The 27,999-nt window shown below is 40.3% G+C and overlaps 2 protein-coding genes across 2 annotated transcripts; both read right to left on the minus strand.

Moving 5' to 3' along the window:
- LOC310990772 (integrin alpha-M) lies at window positions 1-21,650 on the minus strand. Its single transcript, XM_083978265.1, has 33 exons — window positions 21,573-21,650; window positions 18,715-18,832; window positions 18,092-18,183; window positions 17,858-17,937; window positions 17,643-17,757; window positions 17,412-17,542; window positions 17,176-17,318; window positions 16,353-16,503; window positions 16,098-16,233; window positions 15,943-16,016; window positions 15,057-15,132; window positions 14,686-14,747; window positions 13,839-13,884; window positions 13,398-13,540; window positions 12,771-12,917; window positions 12,466-12,663; window positions 11,413-11,543; window positions 10,253-10,410; window positions 9,994-10,154; window positions 8,465-8,581; window positions 8,283-8,353; window positions 8,051-8,198; window positions 6,360-6,455; window positions 6,108-6,184; window positions 5,901-5,981; window positions 5,177-5,252; window positions 4,123-4,230; window positions 3,993-4,031; window positions 3,785-3,910; window positions 3,592-3,705; window positions 3,455-3,508; window positions 2,448-2,558; window positions 1-1,699 (listed from the first exon to the last, which is right to left on the minus strand). Exons 1-33 carry the CDS (start codon window positions 21,619-21,621, stop codon window positions 1,478-1,480), a joined length of 3,651 nt encoding a protein of 1,216 aa, XP_083834391.1. The 5' UTR covers window positions 21,622-21,650; the 3' UTR covers window positions 1-1,477.
- Window positions 21,406-26,778, minus strand: LOC310990972 (nicotinate-nucleotide pyrophosphorylase [carboxylating]-like). Its single transcript, XM_083978539.1, has 5 exons — window positions 26,660-26,778; window positions 25,788-26,041; window positions 24,663-24,973; window positions 22,949-23,080; window positions 21,406-22,851 (listed from the first exon to the last, which is right to left on the minus strand). Exons 2-5 carry the CDS (start codon window positions 26,038-26,040, stop codon window positions 22,648-22,650), a joined length of 900 nt encoding a protein of 299 aa, XP_083834665.1. The 5' UTR covers window position 26,041; window positions 26,660-26,778; the 3' UTR covers window positions 21,406-22,647.
- Window positions 26,779-27,999: the final 1,221 nt, after the last annotated feature.

Here is a 27,999-nt window from a genome sequence, read left to right on the forward strand (position 1 = left end):
TTAAAGCTAAAGTTTGGGCTTTCTTTGATGTGAGGTTGTGTGAGCTATGATCTACAGTATAGTCAGTAGATTCAGAGTGGCGACCTCTCGGTTTTGGTGAAGCACCAACAGAGCAGCTGAGTCTTTTGCTGCGGTGGATATAGCCAGGTATAGAAAGTCCTCTCCCACTGAAGAAAAGTTAAATACTTATTTTTGAATATTTTAACCACTTGATCTTACTATCTACCAGCTTTATCTTTGTTCAACTGTATTCCATGTCACACACATGGTGAATATTTGATCACTCCACAGCTCATACAACCCCATGTCAAATAATTTGACTTTTACCTAAAAAACAAAAAACAATTTTCCTTGATTCACAAGGGCTTAATATCCTGTAAATCCAATGCTGTCAATCCCACTTCCAATGTGCCAATGTTGTGAGACTCCTGTACCCTACAAAAAGTCACTTTATATGTGTGTGTGACCTGCCTTGGCAGCTCAAAGATAACGTTTTGTGAGATCAGTAATCAAAAACAATGCACTGCATCCACTGGAATAATCAAATACTTCATAATAAAAGGCAGAGAGCATTTAGCAGTCAGATATAATACAAGAGGAACTTAAACTGCTTGCTGAATAAATACCTAATCCAGACCAGTATAATATACAATATATTACAGTGTAAATGATACATCAGTAACTACAAGAAGGAGATGTTAGTGAAGTGACAATGAGGTTGATATTTGCCAACTTTTCCATTTGTGTCATGGCAATCACAAGACTAGCTACTCTACATTTTTGTATGTAGTTAACTAAAGTGACATAACTTGTTTCTCATTGACCTTCACAGTTGCTGGAAGCTGGTTGTTATGTATGAATGAATGAAGGGCTTGGGTGTTGAATCTGGTTTGTTTTGTAGTCCCATGGTGGAGGTCATGTAACTCAGGTCTTATCATTTCCCTCTCAGATCACAGTCGGCACATTACAATCTCTAAGTGTGTCATCCTGGACGTCCATATTATATGTTAATCTATCCTGTGTTCCTGACATCTGGTGCATGTTTGTCCGTCCTGGAACATCACCGCCCATATTTTTTTTCCTGTGACATGTAATTCTGAGGAGTTTTTCCATGTTCAGTTCAAAGGTCTAAGGTCACTCATGGTATGACTGTTGCAAATTTGTGAATTGTGTGGCATACTGGAAATAAAAATTGGCTTGTCAGACATGTTGCCTTTGGACGGACTAGCATCTTCCCTTGTTTTTACACCATGTTCAGCTATAAGCGAATGATCTCCTGGCTCCAGTAGACAGATGTGACATTTGTCATTTGTATCAATCTTCATCCTATTGACTGTCAGCAAAGAAGCAGAGAAGCTAATTTTACCTAAATGATGAAACGTTCCTTTAGTGATGTTCCTTAGCTCTCCGGACCTCCTGTGCATGCTGTATACTTGAACTTCAGCATGTCTGCCTGCTTTCATTGTGCTAAATTTAGTTAAGTTTCCTCCAGTGTCTCCTCTGTATCGGCTGGAGGCTTGCTGCCATTGGTCTGGCCATCGTCAAGAAGCACTTCTAACTCTGCAGGTTTCTTCTCACAGTCAGATTCGCCTTCAGCCACTGATTGGTTGATTGGCACAGAGGAGCCGACATCTTGGAAAGTAAATTCGTCCTCCTCTTCCTCCTCACCATAATCTGTCCTTCTCCTAAAACAACCCAGCTGACACAAGAAAAATAAATATTAGATTAAATGTTGCAACTGTTCAGATCGTTTTAATTCCATTCATGCTCTGAATATCCCTGCAAAGGTGTGTGGACACTATTTTAACAGTCCTAGCACATGATCACTTTTTTCTGATAGCAGTTATGCACATGGTTCAACAGGGTTGTATTTAGTCTCAGAATTAGTGTTTTAAGCATAACATAACCAGTCAGAGCACTGTCCCCATTTCCTCTGTAGAAACTTGTAACTCTTCTAACAACAGAATTAGGTTCAGCCGCTCTTTGTGCACTGAGGGCAAAGGAAAGGCTGAGTGAATCAATTAGCTGCAAACAACCCTCAAATCACACCGTTATATATCTTTTATGTTATAGTATGAGACGTTTGAATAGAGTTTTGGTACATTATGACACTATGGTGGACAAATGTAGCCAGGGTGATGAGAGAGAAATGCTCCACAGACAGAGTGTATGTGTGTTGTTCCATCACCTATGTAAACAGTAGACACATATTGCTTTCTTGACCCACTCATAAAATTACTTGTGCACTTGACCACAGCTGATTTGAAGGCCAACGTGCCCATGAGTGATCAGATGTGCTCAAATGTACATGCCATGAAACAATGTGCCCCCTGCACAGTGACAGTATGACAATACCAAAACTTGAGCCTTGTGTGTTGCACCAGGTGTTGTGAGCCCTTTAATTTGTATTTCATGAGTTTAGACTGTCTTCAATGTGGAACTCTCACCTTAATCATGATTATTGTGATTATGATCAGAAGAAGGAACCCCACTCCAACGCCAGTACAAATGATCAGCTGTTGATCTGCAGGAATTCTGAACTCAACACGAACAACAGCCTGTTGTCAGAAAAAAAAAGAAAATTCAGATATCAAAGCTGGGTTTAATGAATTATGGTCTAAGTTTTTTTTTTTTGCAGTTTTAGTTAAAGAGACCATGAGGAGTTTTCTTTTAGTTATAAAAGAGTCTCATATTAAAGCAGAAGTAAGCGATATATTTGTGTTAATATAAGTCTTGAATAGTTATATCTTCCGACAGCAATCACTTACATAGAGTGTTTGGACCGAAACACGGGTCTGTCAGTCACTCTGCTCTGCTCTGAGCCGAGGAGAAAACATTTTTCGTATCCTAGAGTTTTTATCCAATGAGGAGAGAGAACGGCATGCAGGGCTGTGTGTGCAGCCAAGGGATGCGCGTGAATGTGGTGACGTAGGGACGAGGACTGTTATGGTGCGTTCAAGGCAGCCCGTAACTCGTGTTTTTCCGACCTGTGAAGTCATACCAGTTCGATCTGGTACGAGTTCACGGGTCGGAAGTTACGAGTGGCCGTTATAGTGACTTTCACAGGTAAAACAGGTCGGAAAAACACGAGTGGGTTGTCTGGAACGCTACAAAGTCGTAAGTTGTGACATGAAGCTGTAATTTACGGTTTCAAAAGCCTGCCTGGAACGCAGCATTAGCCAAAACGACCGGATCGCTTACTTCTGCTTTAATGTTGCAGCCGAATCGCCGTTTATGGTCGGAACTACGCCGGTATCTGATCGTCTTCGAACCTCCGACTTTAGTTCTTGATTAATGAAAACATTCTTGGCAAATGTTTTCGCTTTCGCCCCTCTTGTGCCGGTTCAAGAATTTCACCATGCGCGCAGAGGCTCATGGGAAATGTAGTGTGAAAACACTTCGCTTTCCAAAACTCCTCGTAGTCCCTTTACTGTAATGTGAAGACTATATGTACCATCCTCGAAATGCCAGGTCCACCAGACTTCTCCTGTGCTGAATCGTCCTTATTCTGTTATTGATAAATATGATAAATTACCACAATGACAGTAAAAAAAAAAGCAGCATCTTGGAAGTGGTCAAATTTCAGCTTACCCCTTGTCCACGAGCATTCACCATGTATCGTGTCTCATTATACGTAACGTTTACCAAGCTTCTGAATGTAACTTCTCTACCGTCTCCAACATATTTTGTCAGAAAGGGAATTTTCTGCAGAGTAAGTGTTTGTCAGTTAATCATATATTCACCACCTTCACTGTTAGATGTGGTGTGTGTTGTAGCTGCATACCTTTTCATACGCTTTGAGATTCTTAAATTGCACATCTCCTGACAGTGTAAACTCAGTGGTAGATTCTTTGTCCAGGGTGAAAAAGTCACACTGTATGAGTTTGCAGGAGTTTCCAAGCTGGCAGTCCTGTAACACAGCAGCAGTTTATATGTGTACTTCCATGACATGTTCAGATGATATACTGCTGTGCTGAATGTCTTTGGCTTACCTCAGGTTTTGAATCGGTAATGTTGCATTGGGTTTTGTTCTAAAAGGTGAAAAAGTGACAGGCATTGAGAATATGTCATTTCATCCACAGTATCAGTTTCAGTTTGCAGTTCTGTCAGTGAAAGGTTTACCTTCTGGACATAGATTTGGTAGTTGCTCAATTCAAAGTCATATTCCAGAGCAGTTGGGAATAAAATGGACACTGTGGCAGGAAACGCCTTCAGACCAGGATTGGATATCTGTGAATGATGAGACACAGTTTGTCCTTTTAAAATTACAGTTATGGAAAATATGCAAATTTACGTTCCTGTCAACAACAGTCAAATTACATACAGCCACTTGTATGATTAAATTACAAACACCTCTAAAACTCCAATTTGATGTCTTATATCTTAACTTCATAAAAGCCCCCCAGAAACAGCATACACACTACCAACTCACCATCCAGCAGCAGTATTTACCTCTAAAACAACTCTGTCTCGTAACGTTGTGTTATTATCTCATAGTGTGGTGAATGTGCAGGTCAAAACTTGTCCACCAGAGCGTTTTGGAGTTGTTGGATTGTGTATTTGATGAGTTTGGTGAGGGAAACCAAGAAATCCCATTAACCTCCGTAGCGTAGCTCTGAGCAGCTCGCGCCCTGCTGCACCGTTCTAAAAATAGCTTGCCCTTTGCCATTTATTTGTCATGTGGATCATCAATATGAAAATAAGTACCACTCATTTGAAAAACGTCTTATGTGGGCTTCTGTAATAACTGTGGAACGCAGACACTTGTTGAGAACTCCTTCTAGTGTGCCTCTGCTGTTGTTAATATTTTTCCTAATTAGAAAATATACATTGCACATAGTTTGTGTTGAAGATTAGCTGAGTAAAAAAACTAAACAAAATGAAATCATATCATTTAGGGAAATCAAAGGCATGTGAGTTCGCACTGTTAAACAACAGGAAGCAATGGCTTGGTGTTGGGTCATATACACATGAGCTTGCACATTTCTGTCGGGCTGATGACTGTGAGATTGAACATGAAACTACTAGGTGCTATTTTGAATGATGGCACTCTGAAAGGTGAAACATTGTTGCACCAAGTGAATTCTGTCAGTGTTGCCTCAAAGTGGCTAATCAATGAATACAGCTTTAAAATTGCTAGTAGAGATTGATCTTCAGTCATCCGCTTTTCGCTCACCTCATATACAGTAACCATTTGTTTTGGTTTGTCATCTTCTGTGGTGAAATTCAGATAGGTGGTGGTGTCTTGTCTCCTGAAAAGAACAATATGAAGTCAGCTTTGATATAACTACATTATTAGTAGTAGTAATAAATATTTTCTTTTTCTTTCTTTTTTAAAGCAGAAGTAAGCGATCCGGTCGTTTTCGCTAATGCTGCGTTCCAGGCAGGCTTTTGAAATCGTAAATTACAGCTTCAAGTCACAACTTACGACTTTGTAGCGTTTCAGGCAACCCACTCGTGTGTTTCCGACCTGTTTTACCTGTGAAAGTAACGGCCACTCGTAACTTCTGACCCGTGAACTCGTACCAGATCAAACTGGTACAACTTCACAGGTCGGAAAAACAGGAGTTACGAGTTTCCTTGAACGCACCATAACAGTCCTCGTCCCTACGTCACCACATTCACGGCGTCCCTTGGCTGCACACACAGCCCTGCATGCCGTTCTCTCTCCTCATTGGATAAAAACTGTAGGATACGATAAATGTTTTCTCCTCGGCTCAGAGCAGAGCAGAGTGACTGACAGACACCGTGTTTTGGTCCAAACACTCTATGTAAGTGATTGCTGTCGGAAGATATAACTATTTAAGACTTATATTAACACAAATATATCACTTACTTCTGCTTTAAGACTGGACACATGCAAGGACTACAGTTCACACCACAATTCTAGTCATACTTACACTGTTACAGCCAGTTTAACATCAAATTGCACTGAGACTTTTTTGGTCTGGGAGCTTCTCTCAGTCATGTTTGAATTATCACTGAGGAAACAAAAATCACTTCTTGTGAATATTGAACATGAAATATGTAATTATATGAAATGATAATTTTATATTACAGAGACTTGTCTTTGTTCAGTGTGTTGGATGACGTGAGCAGACTTCTACCTTTTTCCAGTAACAGTCACGGAGACTGTGTCATTCCACTCATAGTCCGTCACGTAGAAAGACACTATATATGTTGCCTTCAGAGAAGAAAAAAGACAGTGATGTCAGGTTCAATCAAGCAGGAGATGTGTACACAGGGTTGCCTGGTTAGTAAATGTCAAAGGTCCTGACTCTGACAGTTGGTGGCAGTTAATCATCTGTGACATTTCTGTCTGATTGCTCATGAGGGTGTCTGGGTGCAGGATGACTCACAGCAGATCCGCTACGAAACACAGGATGGCTGATGCTGCATATGGTTTTGTTGAGTACTCCTTCGAGACCATTGCAGTTGTGCATGTGTCTTGAGGACTGTTAAAAGAAAAAAACAAAAACATGCACAAGCCAGGATGAGCTAGGACGATCTAGAACAATAGCTTTGAGTTTACACTCAATTGATGTTTGTGACCTTTGTTTTTATTAAACTGTAGGTGCCACATTCAGGCAGGTCTAAAGAGTGTTTTTCCTCTGGCAAACCACACTTCCTGTGTGGGTTTCAAATCCTCTCAAATCTTTTCAGTTCTCTGTTTTCTGCTCTGCTGGGAAACACACGTGTATGAAAGCCGAGTGGTTGAACCCCCTGACAATTAACTTAAAACTATGAGAGATTCCATCATGTAGCTAAGTTAGAGGAACAAGGCTTTTGTCTTCAGCTGCTGTACCATTAATACTAACCAAAACATTAAACTGATCAAGATACTAATGAAAAAACATATTATGATGTCTAACATTTGTACGAAACTGTCATGGATGATGAAAAATGACCAGATATGAAAATACAAAAATGTACTATTTACATTCAGTGACTTCTTGACACTTTATACTGCTGTAGGCCTATGTTTATTTTAGTCCAAATGCTCAACAGTTTAGTCAGAGACCTTTGTCGTCTGTTGTAGAGGAGTCTCACCTCAAGCAGAGATAAGGAGCAGGCTCTGCTGCTAATCTCACTTCTATCTGAATTCACACCCCCAGGTTTTTCCATCATCAAACTTGTAGTCTTTACCCCCAACTGACACTAACTTGTGCGTCACTTGAGGTGTTTTATCAGATTTTATACCACCCCCTCTGCAGCCAGAAACTACTTGTATTTTACATCTGCAGCAGTAGGTCCTGAGACCTGCAAACTATGGTCATGATAAATCAGATCACAGACTGATCCTACTGACGGAGCTGTTTTAGAGGTAAATTCATGCAAAACCGCTGATGCGCGTTGCGTTCAGGGACAGTTTTTCAGCAAGCAGACTCTGTATTTACCCTGTATTTACCTCGAAAACGGCTCCGTTTCGTAATGTTCCATTATTATCTCATAGCGTGGTGAATGTGCAGGTCACAACCACGAAAGCGTTTTGGAGTTTTGGGACTTTGTATTTGATGAGTTTGATGAGGGAAACCAAGAAATTCCTTTTGCCTCCATAGCATAGCTCTGAGCAGCCTGCCGCTCTGCTCCGCCGTTCTAAAAATAGCTTGCACCGACAAATAAAGTTAACAAACCTACTGCTATGACTATAGGGATTATGGCAATGGGCCAATTTGCCAAAATGTTGAACTATCCCTTTAATAAAGTTATTCATATTTGTAGGTTTTGAGCTACACTGATCAGGCCTAACATTCTGAGCACTGATAGGTGAAGTGAATAACACTTCATCATGACTTCTGTTAGTGGGTGGATGTATCAGGCAGGTGAACATGTTGTCCTCAAAGTTGATGTGTTAGAAGCAGGAACAATGTTCATGCTGCTTCTGAAAGAAAGCTGTCAGGATACACAGTGCAGCACAGTTTGTTGTGTGTTTGGCAGCAAAAGGGACCAACACAATATTAGGCAGTGGTCCTAATGTTACGCCTGATCAGTGTAAATGTGGAGTTTTGGATCAATGTTTGGACGTGGCATAGAACTGTGATGTAATCACCTCTGTTCTCAGCTGAGTCATCCTGGAGAAGGAGAGGCCTGGAGGATAGTGCATTGTGAGGGTGGTGTTGTACGAGTTGTCCCCATGATTGGACAGCTTTATAGTCAGATTGAAGTAATTATCTTCTGATACCAATAATGTTGGGGTCCTAAGAGAGGCATAATATTCATTACACTTGGTCATATCATGTAAATAATACAGTGGTTTTGGTGTGTCAGTCAGATATACGTACGTGAAGTTGAAATCCACCTCAATGTCAGCAATGCAGGTGTCATTCTGTGCACATTGCTTTTCAAATGGAATCTGCAAAACGAGGGATCGTATTCGTGTCAATTGGTAGGGAAGTTCAGAACAGAGCAATTCTTTGAAAATATTACTGATTCACATGACTGCTTGAGCCTTCCCTGCGCATACCTCTACACTAGCAAGCCTTTTGCTGTCAACGTTCAAGATGGCCGGCTCATTTTCACTGTCGACTTGGGAAAAGTTTAACTTTACGCTGAGGGGTGATAACGTGTCTTTCACACATTTCTACAAGAAAAAGAGAAGAGTCACACTGTTAGGGAATATTCAAGCAGTACAGAAGGAAAACCTTTCATTTTGGGAAATTTTATTTTGAAGGTAGAGGTAGTTTGTTGAGAGCAGTTGTCAGGACTGACCCATGTTCAACTGTTTAAACTGAACCCAAAAATTATCATGGTCATTTAACAGTGATTGATCAAAAACTATATGACCTATCAAAACGTGGATTGATACACTAATACACAAGACTTGCGTTTACTGTTTAAAGTTTAAATGGAGACTCTAGGTGAAAGTATGTCAGACCAGTAGATGTTTGCAAAACTCCGATGATTGCTCTTTTTCGCTCTTTTTTTTCAGCTCGACTTCAATGCAAATTTTTTTGCAGTTTTTATTCGTATTCTGTTGAGAAAAAAAAAAAAAGTAATAGCACACAGATCCCAATTGAACCGCATGTTTTGATATATAATTTGTCCTACAAGTTAATCGAAATTTGTCCGGAAGATGAAAAAAGAAAATAATAATAAATAGGAAAAAATCCACACAATAGCAATAGTGCTCGGTGCGATTGCCCCGTGGCCCAACAGCTACAGGATGTTCCTGCTGTGAAGGGGGTTTCTCACAGGAAGTGTAGCCTACTGCAGGGTTTCATGACAGGAGCACAACAGTTCCGACGTTGCACCAAAGACAGATTGTACGTATGTGAAAAATATTCAGTTTTTTTGTAAAAACAATCTGCACATTTATTTTTCACTTTTATCTGGTCAATCTAGACAGATAGACAGGCATTTTATTTATCTCTATGTAATTGCGTGTTTATGGATGCCTAATTTTATTGTCTGGTGGTTGTTGTTTGTTACAGCACCTTGTGACTCTGTCCATGATAGGTGCTACGTATAAACACAGTAAATAAACTTTACTTACTTATTTACTTAGTGGGATTTTTCTTTTTTTTAAAGATTATTTTACATTTGAATGTTTTTCATATTGTATTTGCTGACAACAGGGAATTATTATTAAAGACAGGTTTTTTTGTCAAATATTTGAAATGTGTGGCTATGTGGTCAGTAACTTTATGGATTTGCAGTCGTAACTATTGAGCAATTTGGTGAAATGAGAAGTTAGCAACAGCACGTATGAGGTTTCTGTGGTTATGTTCAACAGCCTTGGTTCTTGTCACAAACATGCTCATTCTTTCAACCCTGCACGCACAGTAGCTACTGCCCCACTGAGGACAGCGTTCACTTCAGGGCCCCAAATCCGTACCGATAACAGAATTGAACACAGTTTGTATGAGAATATAAAAGAGCATAAAGTCATAGAAAAGAAGCAATCTAAAAGAAGTAGCTGAGGTAAAGGGAGATGTTCAGACACAAATAGTTAAACAGTAGAGTGTGAGTGTGAGCATTAGTTTATGTCCTCACCGGCATGAAGATGGTGTGGTTAAAGCACACATCCTCTTCCAGACTAAAACTGTTGGTATAAATCCTGGATTTCTCAGTTTCATCGAAGACACCTCGATATGTTTGTCTCATCTGATCCACGTTGAGTGTGTATGAGATGTTCACATATGCGCCATTTTCCACTGCAAAACCACACAGCACCATTACAACCAAGCAGTGACAGTGTGTAGTGAGTGTGTAGCAACTGTCAGTGAGTCCCATCATTGGTTCTGGTCCACACCTGCTCTGCTCTTCGTTGTTTCTTTCACTTCGAAGCATGTTGTCACGGTAACCAGGTGTAGATATTCATCTCCTTTCGCCAGACAGTTAAAATGGTCAATGTTTATCTCCTTGGGCAGAAAAGACAGGCGCGTTTTGACATCAAAGACAGGCCTGGACCTGAAAGACATTTGTCAAAATAATGAATAATGCATGGTTGATATCAACACATCCTCTCCTTTCACCTGACTGAAATTTGATTTTGAAATCAGGTTGTGAAAAATGTGAGTCACAATGTGTCATGCCTGCTTTGTTTATTCCAAAACTTATTTAAGGTTACTTGTAGGCCTAGTCTATGTTGACGAGGTTGTAGGGCTTCAGTGATGCAAACATACATTCTTGTTGGTCTGTTTTTTTTAGTTTTTTTTTTTTTACATTGTTTCACAAATCTTGGGAACCTGCATCTTGAGACGTGTATGGCAAGCCATTTTAACATTTAAAAGCCAGACTGGATATGTGTTGTAGATACCTGTAAATCAGTTTTGCCTAGTCAAAAAGAACATTTCAGATATCTGCAACTACGTTCTTCCTAGGACAAATGACGTCACTTTTGCCATTCATGTGTATGGGCCGGGGGTTTGTTAAAGAACCCTCAATTAAAGATATCTACACGTCCCTTTTCGGATATCTCAAATTAAGTTTTGACTAGGCGAAATGACGTTGTACATATCTGTAACTGGAATTATGACTAGTCAAAATGACATTGTAGATATCACAAACTGGAATTCGTACTAGTCGTAATTCAGTTACAGATATCCGTAATTCACATAGCGGATATCCGCAACTGAATTGTAGATATCTGTAATGACAAACCCCATACACATGAATGGTTAAAGTGACGTCATTTGTCCTAGGAAGAACGTAGTTGTGGATATCTGAAATCACAATTGTGGATAGGAAGAATGTAGTTGCGGATATCCAAAATGTTTTTTTTGACTAGGCAAAACTGAATTACAGATATCTTGAATAAAAAATCCAACTATACAAAATGTAATTACGACGAGTCAGAAAGATGTTGTTGATATCTACAATGTTAATTCCGGATAGTCAAATTTAGCTTTTAAATGTTAAATCCGCTTGCCATAGACGTACTCTGTTAGGGGGTCCTGTACAAATCCCTACCTTAACACAACAGCCGCGCCCTGTGATCCAACCACAATGTCAGGGAGTCCATCTTCACCAAGGTCCATGCCTCCATCAATGGCCTGTCCAAAGAATCTCAGCCCAAGTGATATTTTTCCCCCCACGATTCTCTGGAGCAACAGAATCAACACTGAAACAATTCCTGATTTGCATACTCAACAGAGAGGTTATATCAGCAGATGCTCAGTCTGAGTCACATTAGGGTTTTTAAAAGCTTTTGACATAAATATAGGAATGTAAAAATATCCCATGGAAAACAGCTGTTGTTTTCACCTCCTGCTGCATAGAACAGTTCCTGTTTTTTTTGGAACTCATTTTTTATTTGTCATACACACATAAACACAAACCCAAACCCAACAAACACAGAGGAGATGTATAGTATATACAGTTACACTTGCATTACGTTATTTTAAAGCAGAAGTAAGCGGAATGTTTGTGTTAATATAAGTCTTAAACAGTTGTATCTTCCGACAGCAATCACTTATATAGAGTGTTTGGTCTGTCACTCTTCTCTGCTGTAAGCCGAGGAGAAAACTTTCCTTGTATCCTACAACCTTTATCCAATGAGGAGAGAGAACGGCATACAGAGGCGGTCCTCTCTGTGTGTGCAGCCAAGGGATGCGCGTGAATGTGGTGACGTAGGGATGAGGACCAATAGATCCATGACGAGGACGGGGGCTGCTAACTCCATCAGCTGACAAGAAGTTAGCCAAAACAACTGGATCGCTTACTACTGCTTTAAAGTCTTTTCTGATTTTGTTAAATAACAATCAGTATTCTTATACTTCTACAACATATTTCCCATAGTCCATTCCTCACCCTCTCTCCATTTACCCTGACCTGCATTCAACATTAGCAAAAGTACTTTACAAGCGAGAAAAAAAAAACTTGGTGTAAAGGTGAGTAGAGTTCTGGCATTACCTGTATTAATAATGACCATCTTTTAACATTTTTTTTACCCTGTCACTTCATTGAACAGTTTCATGAACAACGACAAAAATAGTACAACCCATCAGGTGTTGTCTTCCTCACCTGGCTGAAAGAGCTACGTATCCCATAGTGCCTGTCTCCAAGGTAGATGTACACGGCCCCCCTGTTATCGTCCTCTAAGGGGGCTCCGACAGCAACGTCTCGCAGTCCATCTCCATTCAGGTCTGCCAGGCTGGATATGGTGGTGCCAAATCTACCCATGGATGGCACCGTCACATTCAGTTGCCTTCTCAGTTTCAACTGTGGGATTTGAGAACACAAGTTTGCATTCATTTTCTCTCAGTTACATCTTGAATACTTAAGTGGTGTCACAAAACTTAAAGTGAGGCTCCATGGCCGCCCCCCACCTCATCAGTCAGTGTGTAGACGTAGATCTGGCCTTCTCTCTTCTCATGAGGTTGGTAGAACAGTGGAGCTCCCACCAGCAGGAAGTCAGTGTTGCCGTCTGAGTCGATGTCTACTGAACACAGCTCTGCACCAAAGTACGAACCAATCTGGCGAACGTGTGGAGAAACACAATTTTAATTCAAAAATGCACTTATTCTCTTAAGAACCTTCATGTCTTTCAGTAAAGTTAGGACAAGCATTTATTGTGCTTGATTGGACTCCCACGCTTATCTCAGTTTTCCTCAAGCAAAACTAGATGCAAGGAAGTTCTCTGGTTTCCTCTCTGCAACCGCTGACATCTGCACATTTTCGTAAAGGTGCAACATACTGTACAGTGAGTGTCTCGCATCTCAAGATAATAATTAATTGTAATGCAACACATTTGAATAAAAAAACTGCTTTAGTAAAGACTACAAAACTACAGCCAGTGCCAAGCTGCTTGTTCTGAGAAGCTGGAGCCTGAATTCTTAGATGTAAAAGTGAAACATTCTGGTCGAGTTGGCTTCTGTGCTTCAAGTAAGGTTTCTCATAACACCTTTATTTCTGTGTATTGTCAAATCAGTTTCCATCTCAAGGCAGTTACCAACCTGGTCTCCATCTAGACTTTCAGTCTGAACCCAGGCCTCGCCATTCTTTTGGAAAAGTACAACCTGTCCTCTGTGCTCAGATCTCGGTGCACCAGCAAAATACAGGGGAGCATCATTCTTCTGTCCAACAGATACAGAGTACCCTGCAACAGCAACAGTTACATATGAGATGTTATGATATCATCTCTTGAATGTTCACATTAAAGAGGTTGTACTGTAGTGATAGAAGTGTTAAAGCACTAAGCACAGTTATGTTCATATTTGAGGAAACCATTATAAAAGTTATATAAAAGAGTTTACGAGAACATGCACCCGTTTGCTATTTTATCATCACAGGAGACAGATAGGGATACTTTACCTGTTATTTTCTAAAGTTAGTCGAAAAAAATTGTACATTGTAATTAAGGAACGGGTAATTTGTAAATAGAGAAATAGGTTTACCCATGTAGGAGTCATTCTGCATGTTTTGATCATAGATCGATGTGACCTGTCACAGAAATTCATCACAGTTGGTCAGAGCACAGACAAAGAGAGGGAGTACAGACGTCAACTCCTAACTGACTTAGTGCTCAGACTACTTTGATTGATCTCACACAAATACACACATTAATGTTGCTCCACAATGGTTTTATTGGAATGATGGGATGTTTAGGTTTGGCTTCCTAAAGTAGCTGCCACAGAGCGTAACCTGCTTTTAGTTAACTGATTAATATTCCACTGATATCTACAAAATCAAAGCTGCAAATGTATGAAATCAAAGAGATGAATAATTTTGGAAATAAATAATATTAAACAAACAATTGAATTAATTAGAAAACAAAACTGACTGACGTATACTAAAATATCAAAACAAAATCCAAATGTCCTCAGATTTCTTTGATTTTTTCAAATTCTGAAAGCTCTGCACCCTAACTTTAGTTTCTGTTAACTCAATGTATGTGCAATGTAAAATTAAGAACCAAAAAATGAGTAACACATACAAACCAATATTTTGCTAAACTGAAATGGAAATGCTTCATAGCATTCAGGTTGTGGAGCCCACGGAGACATAGCCTGAAGGCAGACTTCTTGTTCCAAGAAGCTGCTTCATGTAGCTGAGTGGCTATGCTCAGGAAAAGCTGATCTAAATGTGAGTTGTTAATGTTATTTTGAAGGATAAAGTAAACCTGCACCTCCTGTACAGGCTCCTGTTCTTCAACTGTTTCTAATTCTGGAACTAACTGTGGCTAACATGAAGATGGTTTCCTTAAATAGCAGTGATAGACAGGGGTTTCTCACAGTTACCAACCTGCTTTTCATCCAGTTTTACGGGTTTAGTAGTGTCTTCGGGTTTGGTTGATCCTGGAGCACCTGAGAAGTACAGAAAAGCATTATTCTTTCATCATATCTTCTGGCAACAGTCCTATATTATCATGTCAACAGTGGTTATAGTGCAGGGATGAAAGTGGACAAGGAGTTCTAATATGAAATGATGTTACGGCCTAATGCCATTGGGTCTTCTTAAGGTACACTTTCATTGAATTTATAAGACCATGCATCTCTCAACATTTACATTACAGTGCTATATAATGATGGATTTTGAACTGATGATGGATGCCAGGTCAAATAAAAAAAATAGATAAAGAAACGTGTAATTTGTAAAGAGAGAAAGAGTTTTACCACTGGAGATGGCATTAAGCTCTTGGAGGGAGCCTCGCCAGTTGTCTGTGCCCACTGAGCCCAGGATCAAGGTGTCCTGTTAACAGAAACACACACATCTGGTCAGAGCACAGACAAGGAGTGATGGGGTTGGGAAAAACAGTTGAATAATTCTTATCATATTACTCTCAACATTACTGCTTGGTTTTTTAAGGTTGCCACACCTTGATACACTTAGGATGTTGATGATGCAATCTAAACTTCTTCATTTAAAAAAAAAAACAACAACATTTTTCTGAACAAATGTATAATAAAGGATGAGTAGATTGTGTCTTATGAAGCAGATGCCTTGAGGTAAACTGTCCTCATTGCATCTGCCAGTGCTGTAGCTCCCAAGTTAGTCAGTAATAATAAGTCATAGTGGAAGTGTGAAGTGTGAGTGTATGGACCACTTCCCTTATTGACCCTGGACTCTGCAAAGTGCCAAGGAACTACAGTTCTTTGAGAATGTCCTGTCTGTGATGTGTGTATAATGGTAGCATGACCCATAATAACATTTTGTGGTTGGTGACCAGATTTAACCCAGATCAGAGCAAGGAGAAAAGTGCAGTGACGTAGTTTGAAGTTGTTGGATGAGTCACTAAAGAACAGCAATATGATATGGAGGAGCAGTATTCAACTCACATGTGAAACCAGTTGGTTTGGTTTATACCGGAGCCATGACAACAGACTGAGGAAATACTTCCTTTAACCCAAACCACAATGCTAAATCTACCTAGTTACAGTATCTTTGTGCCTAAACCTAACCAAACTGTGGCCATCATTATAGTAGCCATAGCGACAAAGGTAGTTAATGCTACTGTTATTGACAACCAAGGTCAGATTTTAACCTTTAATTTTTACTCACCTTGTAGTAGACGGCACTAAATCCACTCTGAGACATTTCACCTGTTAGGGCTCCAGCACGAGCCACAGTGGAGCCTAAATAAGAGACAAAACTGGTTCATATGTGTTCATTATTTTGTAATAAACAAAGATCACAAATGGAAAACTGAACGTCACCTTCTATGTTAAAGATCTTTTTCTGGAGGTTTTCCAGTAATACGCCCAGTCCGTCGTAGTTTGCAATGTGGAAGGCATATTTCTCTGATGGATCTGAAGCAATGGCCTTAAATTTATCCAAATTAACCTTTTTGACCTGAAACCAGAACAACACTGATGCTTGCTGACGTGTACCACATGGAACAGTTTTAACTGGATTAATGATGTCATCAATAAATGTCATCGGTTGGATCAATTAGAGTCTTGACAGCTTACCCCAATGACAAAGCGAATGATGTTTTTTTCCTCATATCTTTTAATTATTCCACCGTTGTCCACATCACTGGGATCTCCATCTGTGATCAGCACTAGAACCTTAGTCGCATCAGGAGAGGCGCCTGCATCTTGGTTTTCCAAGATCTCATTCCTGAAACAGTGTAAATATAGCACATGTACCCAGCGGGGTCACGCAACCACAATTATTTAAAATCTACTTGTTAAACAAGACTTCTAGACAGACCTTACTGAAACCAAAGTTATAGTGGTGGGTATACCACAACAAAACATCCATGTGTCAGTGTAGCCGATGTTATCTGGCCCTCTGCGTTGTGCCAAGAGGTCAATGACCGCTTGGCAGTCGGGTTTGCACATCCTTTATGGATGAATGAGTGCACCCGGACCCCCGTTACATCAGTAAATTGTCATGAGTCCAAACTAGGACGTCCACTTGTTTGTATTTCTGTCTCGTTCAACCTGCTGATGTCACTCTGTGACACTCTGAGCTCAGTGGACACTTCCCTCTGACAACATCCCATAATCTGAAGCCTGGACATGTCTAGGTGCTGCTGTTGATGGACTGTTATACAGGTGTGGTCTTGGTCTTATGATAAACCTAACCCTAACCCTAGTGGTGGATTCATGGATCAGACCTTGTTGTGATGTTTGTGGTTAATCACCTTGTTAACAGCAAAGTGTTATAATACTGAAACACTGAGCAGTTGGACATGTGCAAACAAAAGTTTAGAGAAGGTCAAATTAAGTTTATATATTTGCAGCTAAGGCCTGTCTTGGTTTTTGTACATACTGAAAGTGGACTTACATCACAAATGTGAGGGCTTTGTGTGTGTTGGTGAGAGTCCTCAGGTGGGGTTCATTCATTAGTTTCTCATGAGCTGTACCAGCTTCATAGTCTTTGAAGTCAAAAACCTTCCTGTAATCTGTAGAGAACTGAACTGCTGCAAACTGGAAAATATGAAAAACACAATTTTCATATAACATAACGTTAAACAACAGAAGAACAGTATTGATTCTGTCATGTTGCAGAAGAGCAATGACCTTGATAGATGTGTTCTTCAAGCTTTTCATTATGTCCACTATGAAAACTTTATTTTGTGTGAATTCAGCTTCAGTCATACTTGCTGATCCATCAAAAAGAAAGAGCAGGTCCACTGTCTTCTTTGTGCATTCTGGAAAAATATTTGAAATTTTAAATGTCAGGAAAAAAAACCATGATGCAAAATCAGATTCACAGAGACGGGGAGGCTCATGCTCTGAAACTTAGTTTACCTTGGAAATCAGGTGTGAAAGAGGATACCGGCTGAAGGCCACCTGTGATCTTGTAACACACACTGTTTAGATAGGAGTTGTCATTACATTCATGGGCTACACTTGGGCTGCAGACCTGGATCAGGGTATAAGAGGCAAAAGATATTAGCATATTGCACTGCTCAGAGGTTTCAAGAAATGTCACAGAAAAAGTGTTCTGAGCTTTTGTTTCTTACAGTCAGTTGGGACTGTGAATCTGCAGCTATTGACAGTCCGAGGTGCTTGACTGGTATTATATTGTCCTCCTGGGAAATGTCTTCAAAAGCAGCATATGATAAGTAGTTACAACACAGTTAGCCTTTCAGCTGCATCATAAATTGCTTATTTCAACCTTCCGTGTTGCCAGAAGCTTTTTATTGTGTGATGAATTTCCTATTTGAGTATTGAGTTCTAAAATTGCATGCATGTACCTTTATTACTGAAGCACAACTTGTCTGAGATGCTTTCATGTTTGCATATTTCTCCAGATCCATTTAGCCTCAGAGGTGCGGTGACGACTATCCTGTGGATGACAGTAACCATCAGTAACCATCAGTAACCATCAGTTACCATCAGTAACCATCAGTAACCATCAGTAACCATCATGGCCGTCAGGTTGAAATGAGCAGCACCATTTTACTGAAGTGCTGTCTGCGTGACTGCAGAGAGCTTTTTCTTCTGAAGTGATGACACAGGAAGATAAGACACAGGATGTAATATATGCTTACAAGTGCCAAACCACAATGTGTCTCTGTTCAACCCATAAGCTACAAAGTAACCGTTATTAACTTCCAGATAGTTTTAGTATTCGCTTAATTTATCTATTCATTTCTGTGGTTTTGTAAGTTTCTTTATGCATTCATATATCAATAATCACTTCATTTTGTTTTTGTAGCAAAATGTATATTTTATAACTCTTCCTGATATAACATATTATACAACAATAATGATTAATGTCCATCTACTTCATGGGTACTGTAATGATTTTGGCAATAACAACAATTACAATGTCAAATAGCAAAATTTTAAATAAATGCCAGCTGAGCAGACTTACCCCTTTGTGCCGCCTGATACAAGTTGAACCACCTTGTATCCATAGAAATCTTCTTTTTCACCAGAATAGACATCAGGGTTTTTTATGTCAATGTTGAAAGCCAAGGAAACAGTGATGGCTGCAATTTGAAAACACACACACACACACTTGAATGGAGATGTGTGGCAACTAATTTTAGAATACAGAATATGATGCAGTTCAACTCGACATCATCCTTGCAGCTTGCTCTCAGGACAGTTCAGTGTTTCCCCCACACATCATGTCAACACATAATAAGATATTTTCTCACACATCAGACATAACATTGTGACCAACGCCTAATCTTATGTCAGTCTGTTTTGCTGCGGAACACACAACAACCTGCTCTGCGCTGTGTATCCTGACAGCTTTGTATCAGAAGCAGCATGAACCTGTTCAGCAGTCTGAGCAACAGTATCTGGTGTGTTGGACGGGAGCACACGGGCCATGCAGCCTTCTCTCCCCACGTGTATCAATGAGCCTGTGGCCGCTTCACCACTCTTCCTTCCTTGGACCAAACGGTTAGGATAGATCCTGACCACTGCAGACCGGGATCAGCCCACAAGACCTACTACTAACAGGAGCCATGATGAAGTGTTATTCACTGTTATTCACTTCACCTGTCAGTGCTCAGAATGTCAGGCCTCACTGACAACTTATGAAAACAGGTTGGACTTCATCAGACAGAATAACAGACTTTTTCTTCGAGGTCTACTTTAGATATGAAAAAGCAAGGACACACACACACTGGTGCAAACTGCACTGAAAATTCAAACAGAGAAGCATCAAAAATGTGTTTGTTTTGGAGGAACCATGTTCTAAATCCTGTTCTCTTCTATCTTCTATGAGGATTTTAAACACATATCCGTAGAGTGGTGTAAAGTAACAGTCCAGTGATCTGCTGACCGGCTGAAATGTTCACACCACAGAAACAGAACGTGTCTGAAAACATGTCAGAGTGGAACTGACAATTTCTCTCCATATTCGCTTCAGTTCTCTTTTTCTGATGTCTGTCAGGTTTTTATTAAAACGCTTGAGAGCTGCATTACTGTAAGAGCGGTGAAAAAAAATATTTCTGATGTGTGAATCCCAGTTATGTAATATTTAAAAACTGGGTTCATAATCCGACACTGACGAGCATTCACAGTCAAGAATGCACCAATTAATTAGACACTGCTCTCATCTTTTAGATTGAATCATTAAGTAAAAATAATCAAACACAAGGCAAATGAAGAAAAGCGAAATAGTACTATACGTATATATAATTATACGTAAGTCCATCAATTGTTTAACACTTCACATCTATCCACCATGTTACATATAGCTATATTTCTTCTCACGGAGGCTGCGAGAACTCAGTGTATTAATGTGTGTGTAATGAAATTAGTTTATGAATATAAACAGAAGCTACTTGCTTGCATAGTTTGTGTGTATTAGGAAGAAGATTAATATACATGTCCACTGGGTGGCAGGTCAGGCCCAAATCAGCCTCCATCATTACCAGAATATAGAGAACAACTGATTGTTGTGACATTACTAAATATGGGCACACGGACACAGGGGTACTTTTCATTCACATCACTTCACTGATATAGAATTGGTGTTTTTTAACATTGTCAGTATTTTGATGCACAGCCTTTTACATGCAACAGAAACAGAGACATCTTTGTTTTTTCACATCTTCATGTCAAACTTCACAGCTAAAATTATAACACACGTTCCAACCACTTGGTTGCACATGTAGCCTACAGTATATATATCTTCACACAGTGCACTACAAATGCAAAAGAGTAGAAGCAAAAGCAGATGCAGCTCACAACTGAGTGACAGGACAACAGAAATCTCTGTGGGACACTAAGCTCTACTTGTTCATTGGGTCCACTGGAAACGCTCACTGCTGTCCACCACGTCCAGGGATTCTATGTTTTCTGTGTTCAGCTTTTTAGATGAGTTGAACAGTATGTCTTTTTAGATACTATTATATGTAAGAGGTGTCAGTCATTGTGATAAATCCATCAATCTGAGGGTGCTCTGCAGATCCCCTCAGTTCTATAGAGCATTAGTTGGTCTGGTCTAGCATCCAGCAACTCAACTCTTTCAGCTGATTTATCCCAGGAGTCATAGTGTTGTCTCCAGAAAAACAGACAGCTGATTTCAGCATCAAAGCTCTGAAAACAGCACTGTCCTCACCCGACACCAAACAAGACTTATTTACCAGATACTGTCCAAAACAGAGATAAAGGCAGAGTGGACACTGGACTTGCATTTATCTGGTGGCTAAATAAATAATGCTAATGATGTCCCATCTAATGAATGTTGAAATGAACAACACAGCAACTGTTTACCATGATTTAAATTGCTTGTGACAAATAGTGAAAAAATGCATTTTAAATCAATTATTTACCATGAAAGAAAGAGTTTCTTTTTTCTCACAGAGATAGTTCAGTTTCAGTTCCTGTTGGCTCCATATAAAAAGTCCCAACAAGAATGTAGAAATCATGTCTTGGAAATTCAAAATGTGCTTAGTATGCACAGGAAGGATTTCCTGCTTGTCTGCTTCATGTCTTTACACTATGCAAGTGGTTGAAACTCTAAAGAATAAATAAACAATGATCAAACTAAAACAGAGAAATATTAAATACACTTCATAAGATTTCACAACTAAGCTTTTGTTTATCTTTTTATTTTATTTTTTTATTTTTATTTTTTTTACATTTTACAAGAAAGAAAATGATTTGTTGCTGATGTCTTTCAAGGGTCTCATAGCCTGAAAGTCACTTAGGTACTTCCCAATACAAACACCCATGTCACTGAAAAATGTAGAAAATGTTTTATCTTACCAAAAGCCACCATGTAAGTGAGCAGGAAAAGGTGACGCTCCCCCTGCATCTTTCACCTCACACCCTAACTCTCACAAGGCTGACAGAGCTGCTTGAGGCATATGTAGTGCAACTTCACTTGCACTTCCTGTATGCTCTTCACATGAGGGCGTTTCCGTCGCAGGTGGTTGTGACACTCAAAGCAAAATTTGAAGCAGAATGTTTCTCTTCCCTTACACTTAAATATCTTGTCTCTCTTCCTAAATTCTTGTGGATTGGTGTTGTTTACCAGTGTTGCGGGTAACGCACTGTGAAGATACTACAGTAGCTAATATCACACTGCAGCATTACTGATCGTCTCAGGATGTAAAAATGTATTAATACAGTATAAAAAACCTGAGAAATAAAACTGATAATAGAAATGTACTCAAAAGCGCTACCCCATTTAACTGGATGGTATCAAATCAGTCATTATTTTCCAAGCTAATCCCTACATTGATGTATGAAGAATATTTTGCAACATATAAGAGACACCTCCCAATGTAATGTTGCCCAATACAACTGTAACCGTACTTTGACCTAAACTGAATGCAAATACACTGAACATTAAACCATCAGAGTTGTTGTTTTTTTACTGTCTTAGACTGTACAGGTGTATCTAATAATCATTGTGTTTAGTAGAATATTTAGATGAGGAGCCCAGAACAAATCAAATATTAGACTAAAATCCTTTTGGTGGACAGACACATGACAGCAGATGAAGGCTAGTTTTTCTCCACAATGGTTTGCAAACCACAAACATGTGATTTTTACTTTTTGAACCAGAATGCTCGGTTTCACTATCTGAGCCTCTCAGTGAAGCCTGTAGATTATCCAAAATAGTGTTGTTTCTAAGTTGGTTAGTTTCACTTGCTTTTCCTCTTAGGAATAAGTAAGTGAAATAGTCTTTATGTGTCTGTTCCACTCTATTCTTTCTTTTCTTTCCTTATCAGAATGACTGACGAGACAGTGAGAAAAAGGGATGTGGGTAATTTCTTCATCAAACATCACTGTAAAGTAACTGCACTTACTCACAAAAGTAAATGGACACAGTTTGTCAAAACATAAGTGTAGTTCCAGGCTTTTGAACCTTCAGAGAAAAGTCCACAACGGGGCAGCCCTGTGTTATACAGCCCAGGGAAATAATGTCCACATGGGGGGAAAAATACGCAGCTACGTTCTCTGGTGTAACCCCTCCACTGGCCTCTATCAGGAGAGACGGGAACTCCACCTTCAGTGCACGTGCTGCATCATGGAGCTCCTGTGGGTGAGGGACAGGGCGGGGGAGAGGAGGAGGTTTTAAAGTGAGAGGAAAGCCAGACAATAAGAGTGAGAGATGCATTGTGAAGAGTTTCCACCTGAGGTCGAAGGTTGTCCAGCATCACGATGTCTGCTCCTGCTGCAGCTGCCTCTCTGCCCTCGTCTGCAGAGCAGCACTCCACCTCGATCTTACTGCTGAAGCCACACACTGACCGGGCAGCTTTCACAGCCTGAAGAGCAAAGGGAGAATGTAAGAAATCTAAAAAAGAAAAAAGATTTTTTATTTTTAGGGTTTTCAACGGGGTTAAGATTTTTCTAAGGTAACAGGGTAATGCTATTTCTATTTCAACATTAAGTTAGATGGTCAGTTATCATACCACTATCACCAAATGTGGTTTAGAAACACGTCACCCCATGACAAGTCAGTTTCCTATAGCTGTGTCAAATCATGAGAAAATGAACTTTGTTCATTTTTTCCCGTCTCCACAACACACTCTTGCGAGATAATCTCCTAGGTGACGTCAACTTTTGTTCACAAACACCTGTGCTACTTTTATACATCCACACATGTTCACAACACAAGGTGGTAGTAGGTTACAGGTGACCATGCGCACTTAGGGAGACAGGAAGTGTATACCATTTCATATCATTAGTGCGGCTTGTCTTCTCCAAAAAAAGGTATCTTGTCTACTTTTATAGAACTCAGCTGCATGTGTGCTGACAAAGACCAAGGTGGACCCACATTACATCGTTTCTAAATCACTGCATTGGCTCTGTGTGTTTCAGGATTGATTTTAAGGTTCTTAAATGAATAAATTCTTTAGGGTTTTTCAATGTCTTAATTGTCTTGGACCTTCTTATGTTTCAGAGTTGCTTTTACACAAACCCTGAGCCCCTCCTGCCCTGGCCTCTTAATTATTCCTAAAGTAAGAACACATACTCATAGTACTATGAAAGGATGGCCTGCTGGAGGATCTGAGGGCTGCAGGCCAGGGAATGTTGATATTTTTAAGAGCAGGCTCAAAACCCACCTTTAATCTGTTTTTTAACTAATATATTCTTAGTCTTCTCATGTTTTATAATCATTTAGTCTTTTACTTCAGTTTTAATGTCATTCTTAATCTTTTATGAATCCTTTCATGTCATTCTAAGTCATCTGCTGATGTTTTTAAGGCTGTTAAGGCTGCTGTTTTAATTGTCATTTTTATTTTCCAGCTACTGTCTAGTGTTTAATACAATATTTTACATACATATTTAACACTATTTTTTACAATTAGTGTTTCCTCAGCAGGGGCCCTCTGCACTGGGGGCTGTGATTGGCCTAGGCTGCCACTGCCTCGTGGGCTACATGGGCCAGTTTGGATGGTGGTTCTGCACCCTGACCTTATGGCACTGGTGCAGGCTCCCCTAACTGTGATCAGCTCCCAGTGCAGGTGGCTCCATCTAGTAGTGTTTCCCTGTGTGCTCAGCCATAGGTTTGTCTGGTGTATATGTATGTACTGTAGGTGGGTGAATGGCTGGGCGGTTAGTAAGTGTCTGTGTGTGTGGGAGGGTTTTGGGAGGAGGGGATTTCTTTCTTTTAACCATGTAGAGTACATTGTGCTGCATTTAAGCACTTTATAGATAAAATTGAATACCGTACAACTGAATTGAATTCTTATTAGCCATCTTGTCATAATATATTTGCTGTTGCTTTAGCTTATCTACTTTCACATCACATCTACTGTATGTCTTTCATCACAAGCCCACATTTTTCAGCAGCCTGTAAGAACATTGATTGATGTGAAGTGGATCTTTGGTACAGCTGAGCACCTCTGTGATACTCCCCGACGCCCAGACGTGGTTGTCCTTCAGCATCACCATTCCACTCAGATCCTGTCTGTGCATGGACACACCACCAACCAGCATGGCATATTTCTCCACTAGACGGAAGCCTGGGGTGGTCTTCCGTGTACCAGCCACTTCTCCGTGCCATCCTGCCCTTGTTGCCTTAGCCTGGAGCTTAGAACAGCGGGTGGCAATCCCAGAGGCCCGGGCCAAGCAGTTGAGAGCTGGTCTTTCCCCAAGGAGGAGGCACCTTGCTGGGCCTCTCACTACAGCCGTCAGTATGACGGCATCTTGACCTGTGCAGGTTAAACAAAAGAGTTTGTGAATGGTGCTGCTTAGCAAATACCATATCATGAGTCTGAGAAGACTGCAGCCTTCCACTGTACAACATGCTGTCTGAATCTGAAGATGTAGTTTCCCAGACAATTCAAATATGGTTTTTGAATTTGCATTTGAATAAGAGCTTCAAGTATTATTAGGTTATTCTCTAAATCAGTATTTTCAAACAAACCCTGTGGGCATTTCTGCATATTTGTGTTCAGGAGAAAATGCTCAGATATGACCCCATTTACGTTACCTTGGACTTTGCCCCCCCGACCCTGACATAGACAGTTGTACACATTGCATTGTTATTTTGTTGCCTACATAGCCTTAAAGCAGAAGTAAGCGATCCGGTGGTTTTGGCTAACTTCCTGTCAGCCGATGGAGTTAGCAGTCCCCGCCCTCGTCCCTACGTCACCACATTCACGCGCATCCCTTGGCTGCACACACAGAGAGGACCGCCCCTTTATGCCGTTCTCTCTCCTCATTGGATAAAGGTTGTAGGATACAAGGAAAGTTTTCTCCTCGGCTTACAGCAGAGCAGAGTGACTGACAGACCCGTGTTTCAGACCAAACACTCTATAGAAGTGATTGCTGTCGGAAGATAGAACTATTTAAGACTTATATTAACACAAACATTCCGCTTACTTCTGCTTTAATAATCCAAAGCTTTTAATAAGATTGTTTTTATGGTCTGTAATCTGTTAGCTCCAGTTTTCCACTGTGTTGATGGGTGTAAAAAAACACTCCAACACCTGGGTACATGAAGGGAAAAGGTGGAGTTCTTACCGATCTCAGCTCCCTCCTGGTAAACCCAGTCCACAGTGCAGCCCAGCTCAGTGAACACTGCGGTGAAGAAGGGGCTCCCTGCTAGGAGGCTGTGTGGTGTCTTACACAGCAGCCAAGCCTCAACCTCCTGGGACCCCACACACACCCCTGCAGGGTCAAAGTTTGGTGTGTCCTCTGCCAGCCACTGTCGAGCCAGCTGGGCCAGAGTGTGAGGCGGGATCATGTGTGTAGCCGTGTGTTTGGGTGTAGACATTCTGAAACATGTGTGTGGGCAGAAAACTTTGTTTCAGGTGACATGAACCATTATCCTGAAAACAAGTTATATCTCTCATATAGTCACTGTTATTCAGCAAATACTGGGTCATGACTGTGTTGATGGTGAAATTAAATGTTTCATGAGAAATTGTGATGTTCCTCAAAGTGGAGGATCTGCACGATCATCTAGCCTACTGTATGCATAATACACTGTGACAGAACTCAGTTCGGGTAGCCTTGTAAGCATGAGTGGTAAGTTTTATACCTAGATTACTAATGTGGATAAATGACTTAAGCATTATGCAAATGCACCGTTACCAGGACCCCTGTTCAATTTGAGTCACCAGCTTTTAACAGACCCGAATAAGGCCTGGGGGACTTTTAAGTGATGTGTCAAAACAGCAATGGAGAATGCTTGAAATATGATTTGGGAGAATGCTGCTCTTCCCTCCAGTAGAGACAGAGACAATCTATACATGGTGTCCTAAACCTGTCAGAGGTGTAGCAGCTAACATATTAACAATTATGGCTCATGAGCACAATGTAGTCCTATGTCTTACAGTCCACAGTTATCCAGTCCACAGGCACTAATAAATGCAAATGAAAGATTTACTTACTTTGATCAGTGGCCCTCTTTTTGTGCTGGTCACAGATTGCAGAGTTGTAGTGCTGTGCAGATAAAGCCACAGGAAAACTGTGAGATGGAATTTGACCCCATGTCCATGTTGGAATGTTTACAAGCTCGCTTAGAGTTGACACTGTTGGCTTAAAATTGACTGTTGTAGCCGAGGCTGACTGACAGGCCACTGAGGTCATATTGGGTTTTTTTTTTTTTTTTTTTTAATTCAGTATTTGAGAAACACGTTTCTGCTATTGGCCACATAGGCTACATCTGTGGTGCTGAGTGTTTGAACCCACACCTTCCTGTTGCCTGATATTGGTTGTACACCACTGATCACCATGGCATTTCTTCTTCTCACTAAGAGCCCCAAAGGAGTGGTGTCCACCAGCAGTGTGCAAACCATGTACAATGCAATTCTTGCAACACAAACTATGTTGAAAAGCACTAAAAATAACTCGTCTTGCAGCAAGAGGTGAACATGATCATCGCCTAGCTGCTTTTCCCCTTCTTTTTTCTATACTGCTTTTAAACACCAAGTTATAACTTGGTAATTATCCAAGTTATCTGAGCCTCAGGTTTGCAGCCATTTTAAAGTAGACAGCCCAACAGGATGAGCTATCTGATGGAGGAGTGGTAGGACTCACATGGCATGTACGGTATACTGCCTTCAGGCAAACAGTTGCTTGCAACTCTCACCATGAAACAAATGTTAAAAGGCAAAAGAGAGAAAATCGTGTTCTCACTGTAGAGACAGAAAACACATGAAAGAAACTTGAAATGGATGAACGAGAAACTTCATATTAGATCATATAGATCAGGCTCTCTGCCCGACTCATTGGGTTGTTTCTCTTCTTCGTTAGCACTTTTTGTCTTTGTTTTCTTCTGATATCCATAGATAGGCTATAGGGTGACATCAGGTAAATTGGGCCATCAGGTAAAATGAGCCAGTTAAGGTTTGAGCCTCCTAGCTTTTTAAGTTTTAACAGGCAATGGCTGTAAATGATTTCAAATTGTTGCTACAACTGTACTTGAAAAAAAACAATTGATTTGAGTGGTCTCTGGTTGCTGTTGTGGGTGGGACAATGCTTTATATCCAGCCTGCTGAGGAGAAGTGTGCGAAAAGTGGCCTGGCAAACAAATTTCACTTGAAACTGATAAGGTTGATAACTCCGTAAAAAAACAGATCTACAATAAAAAATGTGATTTATAATACACATTGTGATTCCCCCCATTGGATAGAATGCAAAATTCTTGCTAAGCTTACTTATTTTTAATTTAAATGCATTTTTTGTGGGTGGCTCAATTTACCTTAATGCATCATGGTAAATTGAGCCA

Source organism: Trachurus trachurus (genome assembly GCF_905171665.1).
Source record: "Trachurus trachurus genome assembly, chromosome: 1".
Classification (NCBI taxonomy): Eukaryota; Metazoa; Chordata; class Actinopteri; order Carangiformes; family Carangidae; genus Trachurus; species Trachurus trachurus.